The sequence below is a fragment of the Labrus bergylta genome, chromosome 8, assembly GCF_963930695.1.
Source record: "Labrus bergylta chromosome 8, fLabBer1.1, whole genome shotgun sequence".
Taxonomy (NCBI): domain Eukaryota; kingdom Metazoa; phylum Chordata; class Actinopteri; order Labriformes; family Labridae; genus Labrus; species Labrus bergylta.
In genome coordinates, this window is record NC_089202.1 from 10,108,400 (window position 1) to 10,133,333 (window position 24,934).

Consider the following 24,934-nt stretch of genomic DNA (forward strand, 5'->3'; position numbering starts at 1 on the left):
AACAATTTAGCTCAAATGAATCTCTCCCATAAACAATAAGATTTACTGCACATGTAACTTCACTTTCATATTTTTAAAGCATTGGCCTTGTGCTTTTTAATTGTCTCATGTTCCCCCAAAAAGATGTTCAGCCTCATAAAATCTACATCTGTAATGTTACCAATAATCTTTTGGTTTGAAAATGTGATTGGTCATGAAGCATTGAGAAAAAAAACAAGACAACTCAAAGTCAGCGAGAGAGAGAGTTGGAGAAAGAGTTATCTTTTCAAACCACATGTTTTGTTTTATTTCTTAAACATGACACAGTTGTCTCGTGCTGGGATAAAGTAATACGAACAGAGTGGCCCAACAGATCAAACCAGCAGACCCATAATGTCTTTCCCAGCCTTATGCTTTCACGTTCAATTAAATTACTGTCATATAAGGGGGGAATCAGATCAGGCATAAGATCCTGCAATAATTGGTCTAATTCTAAAAACACATGGTTTTTCATGCAACATACATGTTGACACTTGTTATAGTCTTTCACTGGAAGAATGTTGCAGGCTGCTTTTTTGTAATGTAGCCATAATGATTTAATGAAGTGTATCATATGATTCTAGACAAAGCCTTCAATGTAGACTGACAACCTGGGAAGATAATAATACAGGGTTCAATATGTTATTGCTTTAGACACTCTGGATGTAGCAGAGCAATGCCACCATCTCCACCTTCATTCGCCCCTCCGTTATGGTATTTGTTTTCCTGTCTGCTTCACTGTTGGAGCCGCTGTCCTGCGGAGCTGACAGATGCCGAATATAAATAGGTTAATATCTCCAATTTGGAGGTCAACCACACAAGTGAACAGACTCATTCCTCAGCTCCTTGACCACAGCCAGCTGATGACAAGCGTTCAAGACCAGACAAATCATGCCCTCCTCTGCAAAATCATCTCGTCTGATGATAGTTTATCAGACAGTGAGAGCAGAGAGATAAGAGGCACCAGACTCCCAAACTATTTCAAATGGCTTTTCATCAACCTTGCCCGGCTTGTCATTGTAGAGCGCCGACAGGAGCTGATAAAATAACTTTCTCTGGTCTACTGCAGACAAGACATCAGCCTCTCAAACTCTTTGCAATCGTCCCCAAAACAGAGCAAAGTTGTTTTATAGTAAATTAGAGGCATTATGTATGAGCACTGTCATTTTTGGCAACCAAAGTTAGGATTTAAAGAATAAAAGTCTGACCCCGTCAGGATTGATATGCATGTTCTTATGACCTTGTTCAGCTGATTTGTGGATCTGATCAGAAACAAAATGCTTTTCAAAGTAAAGAGACTATAAACAGCTCCCACTTACTTTTTGTTTCACTTTTTTCATGTGCACTTTAAGGGATTAAAGACAAATCAGTGTTTAACTCTGTCCTTTTCCCTCTAGGCGGATGATTGTGCGCTTCAGCTGTCCCATAATGGAAGCTACCTGGACTTGGAGTCCACCCTGGCAGAGCAGAGAGATGAGCTGGAGGGATTTCAAGAGGAAGGAGGAGGGTAAGATAAGAATCGCCTCTGTCTCTGTCTCTCTCTGTTTTAGCTTTTCCTTCACTATCTTGCCTAAATTCAAAAGCATACAGTTGCCCAGACATAGCATACTGAAATAGAAAAAACAACTATTTTAAGTTAAAAATTGGTATAAAGTTTGATACCCCTTTAAAAGTTTGTCACGTGTTCTTTGCATACACTGTTTTTATTTGGGTCGGGGCAGATCCGAGCGAAAATGGAAGATAGCACGAGCAGGTTGAAAGTGTAAGTTACTTCCCAGGCTGCCTTACAAAAAATCTGACTTTTGATAACATCCCAAATATTTCCCTGCTCTAGCAGTCAGAGATAATCAGTACAATGTGATTACTGTTTTTCCAGAGAGAGACACATAAAAAATGTTGGCAAGATAAGAGGGAAAAGATACAGCATTCAAATCCTTGGCTATGGGGAAACGTATAAATATCCCTATGCTATATTCCTTTGCCTACTTTGATTCTATTATAGTGATTTGAATCATAATGATACCCATTATGTTCCAGGATGAATTAGTGAAATAATCCCTTTTCTGGGCCTCAGCTGGTTGAGCTCTTCTGCTCAAAAGCTGCTCTAAGGAGGTGGTGGGGGTCTGCGGCAGAGCTGAGAGGACAGGCTTTACACCATCTGAGTGACGCTTAGCTTCAAAAGTCTTTCAGCACTATGGGATTCTAGTGGATAAAAACTGAAAATCACCATCTTTAGCTTCACTATTTCCTCTGTGAGTTACTCACGAAAAACTAACTCATTGGCAATCATTAATCTCTTTGGCTCAGGATATCCAATTCTGAGCTTATAAGCAAGTTGAACCTGTTGCTAACTTCTGTATGTTCTATTAAGTAAAGAAAATATGTGCAAAAAGTTATCCTTCAAGTTATTGGATCATTTCTGAGGTGGTATTCATGACCTTTTTTTTTTTTTAAATATAAATTTCTGAGTTTTCATCCATGTACCTTAACATACCTGGTCTCCCTGGCAGCACTGAGGTCATCCTATCCACTTATGAGGTGTAGTGTAATATTTACAGTCTATGGTGTAGACATGTCTCATGAGTAATCGCCCTCATCTCTATTGAATGTTACCTTAGTGTGCTCATTAGAAGTGGCCAAACCACAATTTCTCCCTCACATCAGCACACCTCTCAGCTTAGCTAATTTAACGGCATTGTTTCCCTGTATTATGTACTTAAATGAGGCTTTGTCTTGACATTACTGCCAGACCTGGAAAAAGAAGAGAAAGGTTTCAAAATTGTGTTAGATTCATTTTGTTTCATGCATGTTCTTTGGCCAGTTACTTTATTGACTCCATATGTTTTTTCATGTACTGCAGAGTATGTTGATGTATTATTTATATGCTGCCACACTTCAGATGAACACAACCCAAAGGTTGGCATTAGAGTCCCTGGTCGGCTGGACCACAAACATGTATGGATTTATTTGTCTAACTTGGAACTCATAAGCTGCTCTCTGGCTTGGTGTTTCTATTGGACGTCGGGAGTGCCGTCCTTTCCCAGCTCCATCTGAAATTGTTAGGAGCTTATGGGAGGTTATTGAGAGCTGTGAGGTTAAAGTGGTCCACCTCTTCTCTCGTCGAAGACTTAGCCAGCCAGAGAATCAGTCGTGCCAGCTGGCACAGGCTGGTATGGATGTGTGTCATTAAACCCACACAGTGTTGTCTGAGGAGGCTGGGGGTGAAGGTGGTTAGCCAATTATTTTGTGAAAATAGGGCAGTTCTGCTTGCTGGCTTTTTATGGTGCTGATGTACCTATGATTACACCCCCCACTGCTCAATGTTGTTGATTTGATGATTATTGAGCTTATAAAAGGTCTGATGAGGCATTTCACCTTTACTTGTTCCATTCTATTTTTGTTTTTCAGGCTCCTTTAATTGCATACAATCTGTCAACAGCAGTCTCCAAGTCCAACACATTTAACCCAAAGAAATTAGTTTTGAGTTTTTTTCTGAATTCAACAAGTTGATGTCAAAGTAACGCAACCACACTTACTGCAGTTAACAAGCACAATTGGGCTTTCATTATTTTTTCCTTTAAGCCGAGCCATGTACCTTTGGAAAGAGAGCAGTAATATTTTTCATGTACCGCCTGAGTTCCTGAACTCCCCTGATCATTGGCCATCTGATCCATCTGTAATTGATATTAATGACAGGTTACATTCCTGAGGTGCCTGTGTCATACCTAGTGTCTTTACAAACAGATTAAAGCATGATCCTCTGACAGAGCGCTGCAGAGCCAGGAGATATCCATGTCATGGAAGCTTAGGGGCCATAATCACTTCCACACCGTGTTTGAAGCGCAGCTATAGGAGATTGTGACTCATAAATCCCCCTGTCCCATCTCTGATACAGTCTCACTTCAGGTTATAAACTGACAAAATAACCCAGACATGCTCTCAGACATATCTGCACAGTTTTAGTCAGTCAGTGTGTCATTAAGGGTCTGTAGCTGTGATGGATTGATTGACCAAAATACACATAATTTCCTGATGGAGAATGGGGGAGGTAGTTGGGATCAGATGGCCTTACAGACATTTACAACCCTTGAATATTTGTGTTGATTACATGGATTGAAGTGGGGCCTGTTTTAATAATTTAGGGGAACTTGGGTCTGAAGTTTTCAGGCTTTTGGGTGTTTTTTTTGCTCAAATCTGACATTGATTGGCAGATAATTAGTAAACTCGTAAATCCTCAAGAACATACGCCCCGGCCTGTCTTCAGAAGATAACATGAAGTACCATTATTGACTCTATAATGAATTCAGCATGTATGTGTTGCTGTCGTAGAGCACAGAAGAAGATGCTCTTTTTTTTTTTTTTTTTGCCTTTCACTGCCTCAAAGCACATCTGAAAGCCAACATATTTGTGCTGAATATGCCCTTCTTGGTTTTATTGAGTGTTCTTGATGTGTTCGACAACCAGTTAGTTTGGTCTTTAAAACAAAACTGTTCTTTCTTTGTAGGCCTCAACTATTCAGCTTTTCTCATCGGATCCTTTTATCTCTCTTAGGACAGATCTGCTTTCATTATTTTCATTGTTTTCGGACCCTATTTGGACATTGATTCATAGACGCTCAAAGCACACAAGATTTTCATTTGAGGTTAAAAAAGGCACATTTGAATAGAAACAAAAGAATCTCAAAGTCAAACGAAGAGCAGCTTAAACTTCAAGGAGGGAAATAAAACACCATTTCTTCTCCTCCCGTTATTACACCAGTTATTTACAGGTCTTATTGAGAGAATAGAACAGCTTCAGCAGTTTCAGCAGATGGGTGTTCATCATGGGTCTAGATTTCTGCCTCTAAAAGGACGATTTTTATTTGCCACTGTTACTTTGCTCCATGTTGCTCAGTGCTGTGCTCATGATGGATTAACATTTGGTCTTTGTAGATAATATAACAATGATTAAAGTCTTTTAACTGCTTTATGTAAAGTGTCTTGAGATGACATTTGTTATGAACTGGCGCTATACAAATAAAGATTGATTGATTGATTGATTGATTGATTGAGTGTGCGAGTGTGAGGTCTTGTTATTGGAAATGAACCCAGTAGTAGATAGTCTATAGATATAGATATGTTCTTGTTCCTCAGGCTTCTTACACCCCCTGGCTCATTCTAGGCGGTCCTTCTAGAGACACTGGTGAAGGACTCTTCCTAGCAGAGGTGTTCTCAAAGGACTGCTGAGTCAGTCGACCTCTGTGGGGCCTTCAGTATTAATTGGCCTTCAGAGGAGAAATACTGGCTTTACTGTATCCCAGCTATGTGTGTTCTGTACACATTTTGTGTTGTTTTATAAACCCTGCCAGTAATGCTCCCGTAGATGGAGCTGGCAGGCATCCATCTGTCCGGTTGTTGCTGCCCTGGGTTTTAGGATTAAGACGGAGCTTTTATGAGGATGCTGTTCAACAGTGCAGTGATGGGAGAACAGAGGCGAATGGAGGAGAAAATAGTGTGGGGGTTGATCTTATTGCCTGTTTTGTTTCCCCAGCTGCATTCCTATTTTGAACATTTGATTGGTAAAGGGATGATGATGAATATCAGATTTGTGCTATTAGGTAAAAGATTTATGTGCACTGCTTCTTTTCATGTACAAAGTGAGTAAAAAGCCCATATGTTTCCATTTATTTTTTTATAAAGCCGTCTCATTTTGACCAGTAGGGTAATGACCATGAGGTAAAAATTAGGTAAAAAGTATTGTGTGGGTTTATGGACAAGTTTAGCCGGTTCATTAGATTATTAAAAGTAGTCTCTGCTATATCTGTATAATAATAATAAAAGCATCATATCCTGAATAACTCATCAGATTTGGTTAATAGCAGCTTGGCTTATATTGATTATACACAATAGAAGAAACCTTAACATTCTGGCACGGAGGAATACAAATGAGAAATAAGGTTATAAATCCCAACATGATGCCAATTGGTTGATTAGGTGACTTTCATTATAGTTATGATTATTTCTGTAACTTTGGGCTCTGCCTTCTTTACAGGCCTGCAGCACTGTCTGTAGGAGTGTCCAATTTTTTATGTTTAATTGCAGATGGGGGGGGGGGGGGGGGCTTCTGAAACCTCACTCATATTCCATGCAGGTTTGTTTAATTTGATAATGAGTATGTTGGCCTGTGTAGCCTCAGGTCTTGGTTAAGCATCAGGATACTGTTGCAGTTGAATGGAGAGAAAGCAGACATTCGTGACAAAATGGCTCTGGTTACCCGTTAGACTCTACAGCATCAAGGAGGATTAAGTTCTTGTTTGCTGTCTCCTCTCACTAGTGAGGGTCCACGTTGACAGATGTTGCTCCTTTGTCGCCTCTGCCAGTTGATGGATATTATATTTGATAAAACAGTGAGCATATACAGACCCCCTGCCTTGTAATGGGTTGTTTGCAGGTCAGTGTAGTCTCCCTCTGACTAGTCGGGGCAGGAAAGATATCGGTGTGTCATCCGGGGTTGATGGAGCATTCTTTCAGTGAAGTGAGTGTTTTAGAGAGTGGAATTAATATTGTCTGATATCCGTTGTCCTCTCTGTGTCTTAGACTCACTGCTGCCTGATTCTCACTAACAGCAACACTCTGTTGCTCGCACCAGGCTAGTCTGAACAATCCCTCAGTCTTTGTGCAGACGGCATAAAAGCCCATTTGTCAGAAGGACGAACTGGGGGGGGGGTTGTTGAGCAACTCTACCTGCTGTGCTCTTGTCCACAGTTGTATCTACTGGGTTTGTTTGTATGCTCCTTCAGCTAGTCAGGAGGTTAAAGGCTCAATCTGTGATCCAAAAGCGATGGGCCCCGCAACCAAATCTCTAAGCATGGCACAGGAATGTACTTTATCCATCAAATGAATTGAGATATTAAACAAACAATCAACAATAGGCATGTTTAAATTTGGCGTGCAACCACACACAGAAATTAATGTTTTTTTTCCACGTTTTATCATCAACTGTGTTTTGGAAAAAAATACTGAACATCAAAGTTCAGAATTTTTTTGCAGTAGTAACCTTGATCTTTATTAACATCAGTAAAATGCATTTTCTTCTTTGACAATCCTGCATACAATGTCTTACTGACATAAGTATCAACTACCACTTCCAATTTGTGTGGTTACCATGGTTACATTTGGCTGAATAGTGTCCTAGAGTGACACTTTTTAATCAACTTTAAACAAAAGCACTACAACATCGGAAACTACAGTTTCAGTCCTTTTTTAAAGGATGTAAGTATACCTTTGTGACCGTTTTTTATTCATTATTTTTGCTATTTTAATGACACTTTTGAAATAATACAATGGATAGAGTGGAAAACCGGGGAGAGAGAGAGAGTGGGGAATGACGTGCGGAAAACAATCCACAGATCCGACTCAAACCTGGGCTGCCCGCTTTTAAGACAACAGCCTCTGTACATGGGGAGCGCAAAGAAACTGCTTGGTGCCCCCTGTGACCACATTTGCATACAAATCTTCCATCGTAATGACTGAAGGGCCAACTGCAACAGACACGGTGGGGAAGTCCCGACAAATTGACCGACACACTGATGGTTTGGTTTTTTTCATGGGACTAAAACAACATTGAAAATGCCTGCGCCATTTAAAAAAAACAAACATTTTATATCAAACTTTGTGCGTAGGTTGGAAAGCAGTTCTTTACAGCCAAATTGTCCTTTGTGCAAAACAAACTTCAACTCTCTCATATTCAGTTTCCAGGCTGAATAGAACTGGGGTGCATTGTTGTCGTCTTTGTTTAAGGTTGTCATTCAGTCTTTGTAAGCAGTTGACAGGATGGTGATAGGGTCTTGGCATATCTCCATTAACACAGGGGGCGGAGTTGACCTCTGAGCTGCTCCCATACTTCATTTTACCTTTAGACACCTTTCACATGTTCTCTTCTTCAACCTGTTGTGCCTATCAGCTTAAAAATAATTTTAAACTTTTGTCTGGTAGCTTTTAAGCTCCAGTTTTTGGTGGTCCCTTGCCTATCTGTGACATACGTATGCCTGTCTAAAATTAGGAGAGAAACTCTGCTTCTTTATTTAAATGCAGTTTTTTTTGTGTGTCCCATGCACTCACAAACACAAAAACAATAGCATATATAAATATTTAACCCTCTGCATGGTTTGTGTTAAAATAACATTTCTCTTTCTCTCTTTGTTTGTCTTCTTCACAGGAGAGGCAAGAAGCATAGTGTTATTCTGCGGACTCAGCTGTCTGTCAGAGTTCACGCCTGCATTGGTGAGTAATACACTGTATTGTAATCTTAACTTTTCTTTCTATGTTTCTTTCACCAGCGAGTTGGGAACTTTAATTACGACTATTTCATGGTGGACTATTTCATGGAGGTCCCTGTTGGACTTGCACAGTGGCACTTTTGGGAAATAGCCTAGAATCTTAATTTGAGTTAGAATTAATTAACACTGTGAAAAGCAAAGCTGTGACTTGTAAGGGAGACTGAAAACACTTTGAGTTTTTGGAGATTCTGTGTTGTGTCGGGTCTCCTGGTGTCTTTGGGTAATGGGGGGGTATTCTCTCAAAGAGCTGAGGGAAGAAATATGCATCACGCCTGCAAGTGACATGTGTGCGAAAACATTCAGACACACTGGGCTCATCAGGGGTTGGCTTCTGATTAAACTAAAGATGTGAATTACCTAAGCTTTTCTTAACTACATAATCTTTCTGATTTTGGTTTTAGTTGCTTGTTTTATGCTCACTTTTTCTGCATCTTTCTAGAAAGACGTAACTGATAAATAGGTGTTAATCATTTTGTCACCTTGTTTTAAGACGTCTATAATGTGAGAAATAAATACTAAAGCCCTTGTAAATTGTAGAGTTTGTCAAAGAGCACCATTGGTTGTCAGAAACAGAATGTGGAGAAGCACACGTTCTCACACAGACGCACGCTGCCTCCTTCACAGGCTCTGAGTGTAAAAATAACCCAATGCCTGGTAAAGCTATTAGACTGTAAATCGACAGTATTTGCTCGTTTTTTTTCTTTAATGCAATGGAAGTGAACCGAAGGCCCAGACATTTTTCATTTGAATGCAGTCAATTTGATCTGAGAAGTATCTCTGATGGTCGTCTGTGATTATTTATTATTCCTGCTGCTGATGCATGATGTGCAATATAAAAGCTTGGAAACTCCAGCGTGAATATTGAATATTAAACTTAGATTGTTCCATCGTGTTCCTCGTTTTGACACATGAGAAATGAGAGAATAAGACAGCCTTAGCTTGTTGTCCACAATATCTAGTTTTACGCGTTCATTAAAGAAGCTTTCTGTTTGATGCTCTTGACATTTTAATAATGTAACAGATACAGTAATCCTATAACATGTGATTATTAGCGGGCCTTTCAAACATTGTTATTGTTAATAATACACCAGGCAGATGCTCCCTGATATTATAACTGTGGATACTTGGCAGTCCAATATTTGCCTGATGTAACACGCCTGAACATGGCTTGACTTGTGAATATTTGTACCTCGTCTACACACTACTCTGGACTGGCTTTACCTTCTTCTCTCCTCCTGCTGGTTCTTTGCTCAGCTTAGTGGAAACCTGGGGAGCAGCAGACAGACTTGCTGCTCTTCCCTAAGTGGATGATGACCCTCTTTCCCTCTAAGTTGACAGCCACCTGTTGCCCTTCTCTAGCCTTGCTCAGTGGCTGCCCACGAGGCCAGCTGATTTATTTCCTCCAGGCGAGGTGGTCACCGTTACTGTAACTTGTCCAGACATTTGAGCCTAATTTTATCTGACTTGAGGGCTTACCTCGCAGCCCCATGGGAGCAGAATTACTGGGTGATTTTCTTGCTCCACACAGGAGATAATTTGTTAGTCTTCTGAAGACAAATGGCATGCTATTCTATAGGCTGTGCACTTGCACTGTATTAAGGAATTGAGCATTTCTCTGCTGTCAGTTTCACAAAGACCAAAAGGACCCCAAAGAGGAGCCCCCGTATTGTCCAGGATTGAACCATTCTCTTTTGTTTTTCTGTAATGAGGGTTTTTATTAAAGAAAAAGAGCTGCACTCTGTTAAAATGAATTGCTTTTGGAGAATAGCCAGCACAAAATGTGTGGAGGCATCAGGGTGATTTTGACTACATGATTAAATGAATCTCTGGAAATCCTTAAGAACTGCTTCTTTTTGCGAGAGCTGGCAGGCATGAAAAAAATCTCCGCTCTTGTTTTATTCTCACCAAACACTACTTTTGATGTCATTTGTTTAAATACAATCCCACGCCTTGACTGTTACCTCACTCCTGATAGGATGCTAAATTGGCACACCCATGTTGTCAAGATACTTTGTTTATCCAAGAGGCCCCCTCCATTAACATGAGTGATGTGCTGGTCACAATCATGTATGTAGTCTGTGTCATTAAACACTGCTTTGTGGAAACCCATCAAATGTACTTTAACTTTTACATAGTAGCACATAACTTTGTTTATGTCCTTTGGTTTTTCGGGTTTTCCCAAACGCACACATCACAGGACTAGCTTTCTCCTTGCGTGTATGTTTGTGTGTGAGCATGTGGGTCTGTGTGTCAGTGTGCCTGTGACATGGACCACAGGAGGACTTAATCCTGGCTCGCCTAATCTGAGGCATTAGCGCTCACATACATATGGCTCTGTATGGACCCGTCTGGAAATCTTTGCAGAAGAGGCAGTGAAGGAAGAAAAGTGCAAACCAGAGAGCTAACAGCTTATCAAACAGCTATTTACTGATCCACCTCTTGTACTTAGTTTGTTGTTAATGCACAATGAAGAAGTCATGGATTGTTTGTTTATCTCTTGATGTTATGCAGACCCTTATATCCACTAACCTTTACAATAATGAAGTCCTAGTACTAGATGTAAGCCTCTGTATGAAGACACCATTGAGCTCACTGGATATTTCTCTGGATCCATACACTGTTATACTGTATTACTTGATGTATGCATTGAGTCTTGCATGGGGGAAAGAATAATGGCTTTTGATTTTTTTTTTGTCTTTAGGGAACCAGAGGGTTTGTTTATATTTGTTTGACCATCACTACAGCCTGGGATCATGAAAATAAACTCAACTCAACTCTCTGCGTGTTAGCATTGGCCACAGTCTGGCTAAATTGTTGGGCTGTTATTGTTGTCGGTGCACTAGATGTGGTAGCGAGGGCTTGATTAAAGCAGCCTTGTGCTTATTTTAGCGTTGTCTACCATGGAGTACACTCTCATCTTCTTCCTCTGAGTCCTTTTGTTTCTCAGGCTCACTGAGTTGCCGTGAGGTGATGCTATGGAGAATTGGAAGACAAAGAGACATTAAGATGTGGGCTGCATACATGTTTAATAGGGATACCAAGTCAAGAATGAACAAATGGCCCATGTGTTTTGTAATCATTAGCAGCTTTTGCAACGGAGAGACACCAAAAGCTTTTCTTGAGTTCATACAGATGTACAGTGAGAAGCTGCTTCTCTTGCAATTATTGACGTCCATGCGATGCTAGACTAAGATTTGATGTGGTCAATCTATCAAGCGCAATCCAGATAACTCGGCATGATCCACAGAAAATGATCTTGAACTTTGCCATACTCTTACAAATCATTTAATGTGGGGCCCAGCTGAATTACACAACCGACAGAGAGCCTTGGGAGGTCCCTTTTTTGGATGCATGGCAAGTATTCACAAACTAAATTTGAAACCTGAAATTCCTTGGTGTTCTCCTTTAACAGCAGGTTCATCTGTCGACACATTGATCCTGGCTGAGAAGTGACGGCTGTAATCAGAGGTGACACATTCTTAGTGGATTATCCGCCTTGTGTTTTACAACCTCTTATAATCCCGGCTCAGCATATGATTCATTGCGACCGCTGTTGACTTGTGTTTCTTTTTTGTTCGAACTATAATTTTTTTAAATTGGTAGTTTTGACCTACAGCTTGACAACTGCAAACGCTTTGGGTGTTAAGATGGAAGAAGATGAGCAGTAAATTCTCTGCGATTTTCCCTCTGCAAACCATTGTAGGAATATGAGTTCCTGGCAGCTAACAACATAGCTGCATGGTTATATTTACTGTTAACAGTGGGCCACTTTCCTTATTCATGTATAATTACGAGTGTGTGCTTAGTGTGTGTGTCTATTGTTTGTTTGTGTATGTAGAGTGTCGGCACATTGACTTGAGTAAATAAAATCACCTGCGGTTTTCTAGTGGTGCCTATCTTTTCAACATACTCTGCCTGACCTGCATTAAACCATCCTCAGTTTTATGTACACACCTTTAAAGCTCACACATTATGCTCCCTTTTACCACGTTTAAATAGGTCTCAGAGCTCCCTTAAACATGTCTGCGAAGTTTCTTGTTATAAATCCACTCTGACCACGTCCCCCTGGAAGAGCTTTGGGTGTCTTGGGCTTTCATGCACTTAGCAATCCCAATTGCTAACGGTGAGAAGGCAGACTCAGAAGGCAGAACAAACACCTAGCTGTGGGAGTGACACCCGCCTGAGGGAGGGGTTACTGCCCTTTGTGATGTCACAAAGGGAAAATCTCCAAAGAGGCTATTTGAGCACACGTTTCTGAAAAGTGGAGCGGGCAAAAGACGGAGAGGATGGACTTTTCTTATTTGGGAGGCCTGAGGTTTGTAGACAGGCTAGGGACACATGATAGTGTTAGGAAAACATGGTAAAGTGCATTTTGCATAATATGTGACCTTTAAAAAACTATTCCTGCCTATTAAACACAATATCAGCTCTTAATGTCTACTCTCATTGTGAAGGAGCCAAGAGAGTTTATAGTGCCAAAGGTTGTGGCTCATATCCAGCTTACTTCAATCTATATTAATACATATGTTTGACATTTCTATATTGTCACAAATGTCTGTTTTATTGCTCTTTCACATGGCAACTTTGAGTCTGATCAAACACAGAGGATCGTCAGCAAAAAGCACACTAAAGCGTCATACTAAAGCGATCAACTCAGCTATCTATTTGTCTGCTAAGCAAGCAAGGGAATAATTAAAAACGTGCAAATCACCCGTGCATCCATGAGACACTTGGGAAGATCAAATATCTTTATCTTTCTTTTTTTTGACTTCCTGCAAACCGACCCCAAAATTGGATCATGGATTTAAAGTCACCTCGGGAGGCCAACCTAAACAAAATCACGCCAAAGAGGAGAAGTCTGAGGCCGCAAACATTTTAGAGGGACAAGCGGGCAAAGGGCAGGTCATGCTTTTCAAATCACAGCTGATAGCGAAAGTAGATCAGCAGAAGGTTTGATGGTATCACTCACCTCACACTTTCTCTCATTCAGTTTTCATATACTCTCTGTTTTGGCCAGGAGCCCAAGAACTCACATGCAGAGAGATAACAACATTCTTCATTTATAGGTAACAGTAAAGGACAATGTTTCCCCTCATTTTGTCCCACTGCCCTCCCACAGTAAACGCAGCATTTTTCCATGGTGCGGTCAGATTAGGGCTAATTGTTGCCTATTGTTTTTGGATATCTACCTCACCTAGTGCACAAGGTTGTTGGCTTCTATAAATTTAAGTCATGTAAGCACACTCGTGTCGGCAAGCACACACTCATGCAAAGGCATTCACGTATAAAGAAGCCATCTGGTTCCAGTTGTAAGCTCTGCTCCTCAGCCCCCCAAAAAGAAGAGAGTTGCCTTAAGTTTCCCCTCTAAGGGGGGAGTACTTTTTCTTCGCTGTGTTTACAGGATAGAAGTAGAGGAGTGAGCAGGCTGCCTGACAGTTGCACAGAAACTGTACTGTGTTAGAGGACAATGAGTCATATAGCTTTATTTTGAATTTTCAGTGGAGTAAATTTTGATGTTCACTCCATCTTATTCTTCTTTTTTTCACTCATGAATACAAGCTACACTCCTGTCAGAAAATCTCTTGATCCGTTCACATTTTACAGCCAGCTCTTTACAAAATACAGTTTTTGAAGTGGGCCATCATCACACATAAATCTGACCACTCAGTGGATGACATGTGAACTAGACCACTGTGGTGTTTACCTCGGCTGTGAGACTGGAGCGGCCCCTGTTGAAATGGACAGGTGTGTAACCTCAGCAGCCACACACTCTAAACATCTGACCACTCACAGGAAAGAGAAATTGGAAGGAATCTGAGTTTGTTTTTGCCCAAACCAATATTTACTTGATGTCTGCAGAGAGTTGTTTTATTGTATATTTACACAATGATCAGTGATGGTTTAGAGCTGAGGTTTGAGGTGCCTCTAATCTGCACGGCCAGTGTTTGTCCTTTTTGGTGTGTCTTCAACCGAGAGAGAACAAGAACGCTTAGAAGACAAGAACATTCGATTTTTTTACAGTGAATTTATGCAGTACTTCCACATTACAATGCCTAAATTAAGAAATGTATGAAATGAAATGAGCAAGTTAAGGGCAGCAACTTTTATTAATTAATAATTAATATTGTTTTCAGTTGATACAATATGATAATTGTTTTCTCTATAAGGTGATTATTTGTTTTGACTTGATAGTGAGAAATGGCCCTAACAAGTTCTTAAGGCCAAGGTAATGTCTTAAAATACTGTAGCTGGGTTTGTTCCTCCAACAGTCCAAAAAATTCCAAGCAGACATTCAGACATTACTTAATTCACTGCTTTTGTAATAGCTGAATTTCAAGTTTGGAGCTGTGGTTATGGTGTATGGTCAGAAAGAATTTGTGTGCCAGTATTCAGTATAAAAATCTCTGACCTATAACTCAGTCACCTTCTGGCATTCAGCCAAATCCCAGTGTGCCATGAAATTCCTCCTCACATCCTCCCTCACATGTCATGCTGTCTCCTTTTCTCGACTTCAACTTTGATGTCAATGCCTTTGTAAGTAAATGTCTCTCTCCCTCCCAGCATCCATCAAGAGAATATGAGAAATGCTTAAGAGAAGCGGAAAAGTTCATATTTTCTCTGTTTGTCGTTACAGTAACTGTCACTCATGCAGCGTTCTGTGAAACAGCGTTGTTATTTCTTCTCTCACCTTGGATCAAGTAGTGTTGCCACAGCTGGCTGGCTTTGAACCAGTTACTGTTTAAGTTTCATTTTGAAGGAGTATTTATTGGATTTTTGTCACATTCATGTGTGATGATTGACTTAGTCTTGAACTGAGATCAGCTGGAAAAATACATATTGACACTAATTGTTTAGGCCTCAGTTTTAAGGATTGTGACAGTCATTTCTGCAGAGCTCAATTTTTGCCAGGTATCCACATTTTACCTTAAAGACGTCACTCTTGAAACTCTTGAAATGAAAGATTTTCACAACACACAACATCACTTCCCCCTGTCTCCAGGCTCGTTCTTTCATTTCATCCTCCTCCCTCTGACCCCACAGCTTCTCGGGCTCTGGGCAAATATGATGATTGCAGGTTTTATGTTTCTATTTTATCAGGTTAACAGGTAGCTGTTTCATTTCACGGTGTATGACAGATTAACAATATCCTTTTTATAATCTCTACATGCTTCCTCTCTGTGCTGTGGCTCTGGGGCACCTGTGGCTTCCCATGTTTCACATTGTGTTGTGGTGACTGGCCATGGGCCAACAGAAACTTCAGGGGTATTCAGCTTGAGCTATTTGCAAAGGTAGAAAGTTATGTGGCGTTTTGTGGTGATGTGTTAATGATTTGATATCAGTCCACTCACATTCAGGTTCTGTGTAATCACCCAGAGGGGAGGCGAGGATGTTTCCAACCAAAGTGTGATCCATTGTAAACATTAGCTTGGCCATCAGATGCCTCTTTTTTTTTTTTTTTTATCAGTTTCAAACATATTCAAGGCCAAGAAACAACTAGAGTTGGCATTTTTAGAGCTGATGTAAGCCAGAGTCCACTGAAATAGGCATAGATACATTTTTAATTTTGGACCTGTAATGAAACCAAATATCTTTTCACTGTTATCCTCAAGAGGTCAAGTTCTTTTCAATTTATAATGAACGTTGGTGCGGTATGGGTTGAGTAGTTCAATGAAATTAAAAATCTAGAGCATGAGATGCAATTGCAATATACACAACATAATTTGATAATAATGAAACAAGAAGACATTTCCCAGAAGACAACGCCGTCTGAAGTTTGGTTATCAAACTATGTTTCCAATAAACTCAATAACTAATCATTACAAAAAAAGTAACTGCCGACTCTTTATTCATTTGGCTCTGGATAAAGGCCGCATCTGAACCTGGAGTACTCAAAGCACTCACCTTCATTCCAACGTTGTTGGGTGATTCAAGAGCCCCGTTAAAATAAAGAGCTCAAGCACCAGGAGAATCTTATCTTGCAGCCCACCCATGACTTTGAAAGGGAACACTCTTGAGTGGCCTTAGCAGGAGAAGATTGGTCAACCTTTGTCACTTCCTTCTGAGCTAAAGAGAAGAGCCATACAGTAGATAAAGAAAAAAACACGAGTGGTCCCAATACGTTGTGTGAATGTTAGCCAAAAGTACACTTAATCAGTTCAGGTATGTTGTGTGGTTGGGATGGCTCAGCATAGTTACAAGAAGAAAGCTTGAAATGACGTGCACCAATGTAAAAAGTATATTAACAGGTGAATAAAGGAACACACATTACAAGTAGAGAATGTCTTAAATTCAGCAGTAAACTGTCCAATTTCAATAGCAGTAAATGATAAACTCAGCACTTATTACTTTGAACAGACAGCTCACCCAATGTTCCTCTGTGGTTGGCGCAAAAGAAACATCGTCTGCTTTTGTTTAGTCTGAGATATAAAGAGGAGTGAAAATCTCTATTGGTATAAATCACAAGTGATGTGTTCTGAAGTTGTGAGGAAAGCGAGCCATGTTTGCATCATTGTTGTGGTTGAAGCTGTGTAAAGTTAAGTCTCATCTTTCAGTGGATATGTCAGACTCTGTTGTGATCCATTCAGATGTGTTGCGTGGTGGTTTTCTTAGCGGTCACTTAAGGATCATCGAACATACAAAGCGCTAAAATGTTTTGCTTAGACCTCTTGTTTATAAGATGAAAGCTTGAATATAAGCCTTTAATCTCTGTTTTTGAATTGTGAAAAATGTTTGAATCTCTCCCGGTGTCTGGCCCTCAAGATTCAGTGACATCAGTGGCTGCTCTCTATGCTTGTTCTCTGATGAATGCCTTTTGTATTCTGGAGTTTCAATGCAAAGCCAAGGGAGGCAAGATCAGGTTTCATTCAGAATTAGCTTTTCACACAGATACTAAGTATAGGAGTTGGACACAATTTGTAAACAAGGAAAATCTGTTTCATTATCCTCTGTTGCCCAATGTTATTTCTCTATGTTACTTTAGTATTATTTCCAGAAGTGGAGTTAAGGAGTAAAAGGGTCTGCCTATAAATGTAATGCAATCAAATCAAACAGCACCACAAACCAATTCCTTAATACACAGCTGTCTTACAGTGTTCAACAAAAATCATGTTGTATGTGTATTATTAGCCCTGTACTACTATAAAAAGAATAACAAGATGTTGGCCCAGATATATTTTTAAATGGTACCACCTGCATACTAAGGTCAAATGTATTGGTAACGCGTCATCCATATGCTTTAAAAGAGGACTGACACCAAGCACATCTACTTTAAAAAGTATCAAAAGGTTTGGCAGGCAAAACATTTTATTTCCATTAAATAAAGATGCTCTGCCTCAATCTTATATTGGGAATAGAGACTGTAAAATGGGGGGGCGGTTGTCCCAAGTTGAAGCTCAGTGACAATGATCGATGGGCAACTAACCAGACTAAAATCCCATTCACATAGTCTAATAACATAATATGAAACATAAAAGACCAATGACATAAAAAACAGAAGGAGATTCTGTTGTCAATATTACTAATCCCTTACGGATTAATAAAGTAAATAAATTTAAAAAAAAAAATCTAAATATAGAGTTAGAGTTACTGGATGTACAGTTGTTAGGGTGATTAACATATAGTAACTTTTATTTTTACGTATAGTAAACCTTGCAATAAAAAAACCTTTATGAATTCACCTGCCGGTTTCTTTCTTTCCTGTTCAATTTGAAAATAGCAAGAAACTGAAAAATGTTAAGTGTATTTCTTCACACAGCTTTTTGTGCCCAAAGCATAAATATATATTTACTTTATTACATTGTAAGCCTGTAACGCTGATATCCATCAGATCCTTTTAAAGGAATACACAACTATACAATCCTTCAAACTGAGAAGTATGTAAAATGTTTGACATTTAATCTGCTTAATCATTAAATCTATCACCAAACAAGCTGCTTATAACGTTTCTGTCTATCCAAAAATGAATAGTTGACTGACAGGTTTGGTTGGCTTGCATGCCCTTATGGAGGGCAAACGACTCCACAACAAATAGATGCATATCATCTGAAAATAACAACAATGTTTACATATAAACAGTAAAAACTGCATTTAACATTCTTATAAAAAGCTGTACTATATTAATGCACTCACTTATATCTCTATAGAGCTGCAGAACCTTTCTACAGACCATGGTTGATCATCATACAATCATTTTCAGTGTGATCTCTTTATTTTATTTTGACTACCTTTGTGCTGTCTTGTGTATCATCATGAACCATGATAGCCTCAAACTCCTGCATCAAGGCTCAGCCCACTGTGGCATCAACAGGAGCAGCAGTGCTAAAAGACAGTCATGGAGAAACCGAGTGTGGTTTCTTTTGAGCATCTATGTTTTTCGTTGTTGCTAAAATGAGACCAGTAGGTTCAGTTTTTCCATCAGATTGAAAGCTCTTGGAGTTGTTAGGTGTTTTTCTGTTGCAAGACAATTTATTACTGTAAAATGTACACATTACCGTTTTTTACACGAGAGGATAACATGGTTATAATCCATAACTGTCATGTACTATTTAGCCACAACACACAAACACTCATGCATCATTAGGCATGTAGACTTATTAAAATAATTTTTAGCTAGTGAGTGATTTGCTCTCTCTTGTCCTACATTTCGGAACTAAACGTTTTTCCTGACCCAATTTTGCCAAAAGTCTACACATGCTAGTTTGTGAACGCACCTGCTTTCTGACAGCTGCTGTCTGCTCGGCTTTGTCCTTACGAGAGTGTGTCACAGGAGAGAGGCCAGACTGCACACACAAACACATTCATCAAATTCCGATCAGAACAGCTACATTACAGCAATATGAGTAACTTATGAAAATGTTTATGGCGCTCGGCTCCGTTTTTCATTCCAAATCACAAATTTTCTCCCAACAGCTGTATTGCAGAGCTATTCAAGCGAGGATGAAGAAGAAAACAAAAGACTTTGTCTTAGAAAGAGCACATAGGTTAAAGCAAATACATCTGTGTTTAATACATTAAAAGATTCTTTAGTTGAGCCAATGATTTTGTGCCAGCAGAAAGGGTTACAATACAGTAACTTTCATTTTGCCTGCAGCAGCAAGAAACCTTTTGCCAGTTTCAGTAAACAATCTTTTTTTCCCCTTCTGGAACATTTTCTCTATTTCAGGAAGCATCTTCAGACATTGTCTAAATAAACATCTGTCCTCACCTGGATGTCTGAACATGGTTTAAAGAATGATTCTTTCCCCCAGACTTTTTACTGATCAGTAAAGTAATCCTGTGACCTTTCACTCCCAACGGTCAGCTGTTTCAGGCTGCAGGAACTTCCCGACTACCTAATACGTGCTATAAAGGAGACACCACCCTGCCATGTGCTGCCATCTGAGACCTTTGTGTCTCAGCATTTAGAGGAAGCGTTTAAGCTCAACCTGTCAGCCAGCCGTGTGCTTCTGCTGGGGCATGCCCTGAGACCGAGACTATCATTTCACTTTATTGGAGCAGATACAACTGGTGTCCTCTTCAAACTTGGCAAACAATAATACGAGTTGGATTGAAAAATTGTGTTTTGGAATGACTGCATATTGCCAGTGTGACATTTAATCCTTAGACAGCATGAACAAATGGGTTTAATTAAAAAGTTTTGATAAGATGAACAAAAAGAAATGAAAGGTAGGTGTTCATGATTAATGGCCATTGTTTTCAAATATATTCTGTTTCTTTGGCGACCTCTAAGCACATACAAGTGATGTATCCCATTTAAACTCTTGTCATGGACTGTGTTTTGTGAGCGACATGCCACATTGTTCTGGTTTCCTTGACAAGCTGAGGTCAGATGTCCTTCTTCTGACAGCAGAGAGCCAGGGTCAACTTGGGTTAACCCTGTCTAACACTGTGGGCCACCTGGAGACCCCCACTGCATAGCCTACCAGGATTATCCCATAGCCTCCTACACATGAGTTGCACACATATAAAGGGCCATAGAGGTCATTTTCTTTACTGTGTCTCTCTCTCTCGCTCTCCTTCTCTGTGCCTTTGATGCTTGATGCAGATCCTGTAAATGCTATCGGATGAAAGGACTGGTTTGGCACAGGCCTGTGTGACCTCTATAGCTGTGGCTATGTGAGCTGGCTGCACCCCCTCTTTGTTTGGGTTGACGCTCGAGGGAAACTGTCACCCCTGAGGTCAGCTGGTGGGGGCGGGCTGAGTGACTAGAGGACCACCTCCTGTCACAATTAAATGATTTATGGAGAAGAGACACAATCCCAGCTCCTGTCAGCTGCGTTTAATACTGAAGGAACAACATTACTTCCGTCCTCTTCTGTCCTATTTGGTGTTTAGTCGGGCAAATTTGGAAAAGAAAATCTTTAAAACTGACTGTTTGCCATGAGATGTGTTGACTTCCCTCCAAAACATTACCTACTGGACATATTGTACATAGCAGCTCCCCCCTCCAGAGAAATTCTCTTAGGTAATGGTTATGTTTGGCAACTTTCAACCATTTTTGTTGAAATTGCACACAGAAGATCGGGGTTAAGTGGAATTCAGTCTCATGTATTTCTTCCTGTGGAAAGTTCCTAAATAGGAGAAATGATATTTCATCCCCAGACTGGGACGTTTCACATATGTCAGATTTTTTATGGCTTAATTTTGCATTAATCTGCTGCCCCATAGTTTTTTTGCGCTTAACCACTTTTAATGCCCCCTGTTTCTAAATGGAGAAAGATGGTTTTAGAGGGAGGGGGAAAGGCATGGAGGAATGTTCCCCTGCTTAGACCTCATGTGGTGTACGACTGCGTGCACCGCCAGGCCGGGCTTCTAGGCCCTTTTAGAGTGACAAGCTTTTCCTGGAAGTCTCAATTTACCTTTAAATAATAGAAAATAGACTATATATCACAAATATGAACCGTATGTCTACATGAGAGAGAGTTATTGGGAAACATGAGCTATTAGTGATGAGTTATAGTAAGAGGAGGCACATGCACTTGGAAAGGGTTTTGATTTGTTTGCATTTTTGTTTTGAATGACGTCTTTATTATTCTTGTGATATCAAGCCTGAGCATGATGTGTCTGGTTCTCTATCCTCAAAGTGATGCTCCCTGTTTCTCTCCATAACATTTACGATAGACCTTGAAGGCGTATCACATACTACAGTGCTTTGGATCTTAGGTGATGTATTGAGCCAGCTCTTTTTCGTCTGTTCGCCATCAGACGGGCTGCCTCAGCAGGGCCTCAGCCTGCCCGTGAGTGGAAATCTTTGGCCCGTGTTATCTTTGGAAAGTGTCGAGTCCACAGAAACCCAGGAGCATGGAGTCCAGTGTCAGCTAGACATCCCAGGCTCACCATTACTTAGCAAAGATGGAGACAATTTTCTGCACCAGAATGGAAATGAGCTGATGAAATCTGAAGCAAATAGTACAACGTTACTATGAGGGGACTCTCAATACTGTTTTATTAAGAGGGGAAACAATTTTTTGGCTGTATTTGAGATATGGGGACATGAAAAGCACTATTTGACACGAGAGTTACATGATCAAATGAGATGGTCCAATATTGGATGTTGCCTTCAGCTGACAGAGTCCTGGTTTTTCTGTCATGAAAAAGCTGAGGGAATGTGGGACAAAGAGCTCCATATGTGCAGAAGATTGTAGTGTAACCCAAGTCCTGCAGTGCAGAGGGCCTCATCCACTTAATGCAGGAATCCATCTCATTCTGCCTGTCTATATTGCTGTGATTTTTTTCCCCTTCATAATGACCCCAGTAGGAGATTGGATGGCCGCCTATACATTGTGCATGTTGTGGCGGGGCATGACAAATTAGCACCCTACAGAAATAGTGAATTTCTATGGATGTTTGTCTCAACAAAACAGCATGGCAGTTTCCTGAGTTGGCAAGCAGAAGAATCTGGTAAAAGGAACATTTATACAACTTTCAGGCAGGAACGGTTTCTCATAACATCTTCTGTTCGAATTATCTGCCAAATTTTGTCTTATTATTATTACTCAATTTCATACTTTTTGATCGTAGTTTGTTGTGCTTCCCATTTGGAGCCTCATAAAAGTCTACTAATAGTAGACTTTAATTTTATTTAAATACACATTGTACAGTGCATTCTATGTTATGAAGTCAAAGGTGTCCCAAGACATGAAATACCTGGATAATATATAAAAGTCTTAATTCTTAAAAAAAAGTCTTAATAAAAAATGATTGTACATAAGTATTATCTTATATAGCCTAACCATAAATTTACAATATTTACATTTGAGCTGGACAAATGAGATCCAGTTATACAATTTGAACAAAATCTCAAAAGTAATCAATTTAGTTAATTTTTTGCTGTTCATTATGCTGTTCTGCTGTATGTTTAGTTTAAAATCCCTGTACTATGTAATTGCAGTACTGTCCCTTTAGTTCAGTTTCCTCCTGTTTCCTTGGGGAATTATTTAAAAAATGTTGGAAGCAGAAGGAAATTAAATGAGACTATTATTCCTCTCATCACCAGACCAAGCACTCTTTATCACTTGATCCGTTTGCGTGACTAAAAATATAACATCAGCTGTGCTCAAGATACAGACCACATTCTCAGTGAGATAAAGAGTGGTAATGAAAGAGTGACCTGAATATTAACAGAGAGGCTTTGTCATGGGCCTGGTTGAGAAGAGCTGAACATCAGCAGCAGGGGGGGGGAAATGTTTGGAGACTTGCCATGTGTCACATACATACGGCATGTCAAGTGCAATATTTTTATCCTCGACTTTTACACGTGCTTGTCTTTATTTTTAGTGTTCACTTCTCAGCTGGTGACTCATTAAGAGTGTTTGCCACAGTGCTAATTTATTTTTGATCTTACCCACATTTATTCAGGGTGTAGACAGGTGTCACTTTCCCCTCACATACATAAAGCAAGCCCAGCGGTATCAGCTCTCTCCAGGTGATTAGTTTACATAGCTTGATCTTTCTTTAGTGAGTTATTTAGCCAGGAATAGTTCATAGCTTCACAATCCCATGTGTCACATATTCAAATTCTGTGATGTCATACAATAATTGCTAAATGATTCCCACAATCATAGCTTTAAAGAGGAAGTAAAAAAATCTGGCTTTTCTATCTTTTTAAGTATTATGTAACATTGTATCTGTCCTCCACTTGTACACTTGCCACAGTGTAGCACAAAGTTGCTTACACTGCTCTTCATGCCTAGAGTGAGTTAGTGTTTTCTCAGAGCCTGGATGTGCAACGCTACAGTATTCTACACCTATTAAATCCAGACATGAGGGAGGAAATCAGGTTGATAACTTTACAGGATGTGCAAGGAATTTAAATCATTCTATGTAAAGCTCAGAAAAAGAGGAGAGCAGGAAAAACAGTTAAGACCTGTTTTCCATTTTTGCATTAGTGTACTATAATGGCTAGCTATTTAATAGCTAGCTAACTTAATTTTATTTCACTTATTTGTTCCAGAGTCTTAGAGATTTTTGTGCTTTTCAACAAAAGAAGTGAAGGAAACACAAAAAAACCCTGTGAATATTGATTGCCTAAAAAGGAGTGGAGCCATTTTCAGCCTCTCTAACATCTTCAGTTCCAGAGGAATGCTGCAATCCAAGTCCTGAGCCGTGTATGAGGATACTTGACCACAAAGGGGCTGGAATTCACCTTGATGTTCTTGAAATCACTCTGGAATTAGTTAAGCTGTGAATGGGGGAGTTTGCCATTTTTTTTAACATACTTGGTAAACAATGCTTCTAAATGTGCACCTGCTCCTCTATGGCATGCAGGTTACTATACATTGTTGAGCTAGGGTTAGAACTAACACTGGCATGACATTGGTATACATCCACTACCAATACATATAGAGCAAGTGTGAAAATGACCAATCACACAATATATCACACAGCTAAATTTGACGCATTTAACCATCAAATCCTCATCAATCATCAAATTCACATTCTCTGAACTTGGCATCTCAGGATCTGCCCTCTGCTGTTTTGTGTCCTACCCCTCAGAAGGATTTTTAAAGTGTCTCGGAAGGGAGACATGTCTGAAGATCATAAATTATCCATGGGGTGCCTCAAGAGTCTGTGCTACGTCCCCTATTCTTCTCTGAATAGGCTACACCACCTCAATGGGTGCAATCATTCACTCCCATGGTTTCTCTTACCATTGCTATGCTGACGATACCCTCCTGTCATTCAAGCCAGATGGCATTACAGTCTCTGCAAGAATTTCGTCATACCTGCTGACATCACTAAATAGATAAATGAATGCCAACTTCAACTGAACTATAAAAGACTGAGCTCCTTGTCATCCCAGCCGGTTCCAAAATGCAACCACAGATCAATATCCAGATTGGAACAAACAAACTCAGGCCTACAAAGTCTGTCTGGAACCATCATGATTGATGACCAGCTATCATTTAAGGTTCACGTGGCCTTGATTACCTGCTCGTGTCTATTTGCAAAACATCACAACATCAGGAAGATCGCACCCTATCTGTCAGAACATGCTACACAGCTCCTGGTACAGGCTCTTGCTGTATCATGCATTGACTATTGCAACTCATATCCCTCGGCTGGCTCCAAGTTATTGCTCGCATAGAATTTAAAACGCTG

General features: G+C 40.0%; 1 protein-coding gene across 3 annotated transcripts in view; it reads left to right on the forward strand.

The window, feature by feature from the left end:
- Nucleotides 1–24,934, forward strand: part of fhod3b (formin homology 2 domain containing 3b) — an 86,007-nt gene that overhangs the window by 5,099 nt on the left and 55,974 nt on the right. For all 3 annotated transcript variants that reach the window (XM_029277967.2, XM_065957997.1, XM_065957996.1), the window contains exons 2-3: nt 1,416–1,525; nt 8,215–8,279. In XM_029277967.2, the coding sequence (XP_029133800.2) occupies nt 1,416–1,525; nt 8,215–8,279 (175 nt within the window). The remainder of the gene's footprint in view (nt 1–1,415; nt 1,526–8,214; nt 8,280–24,934) is intronic.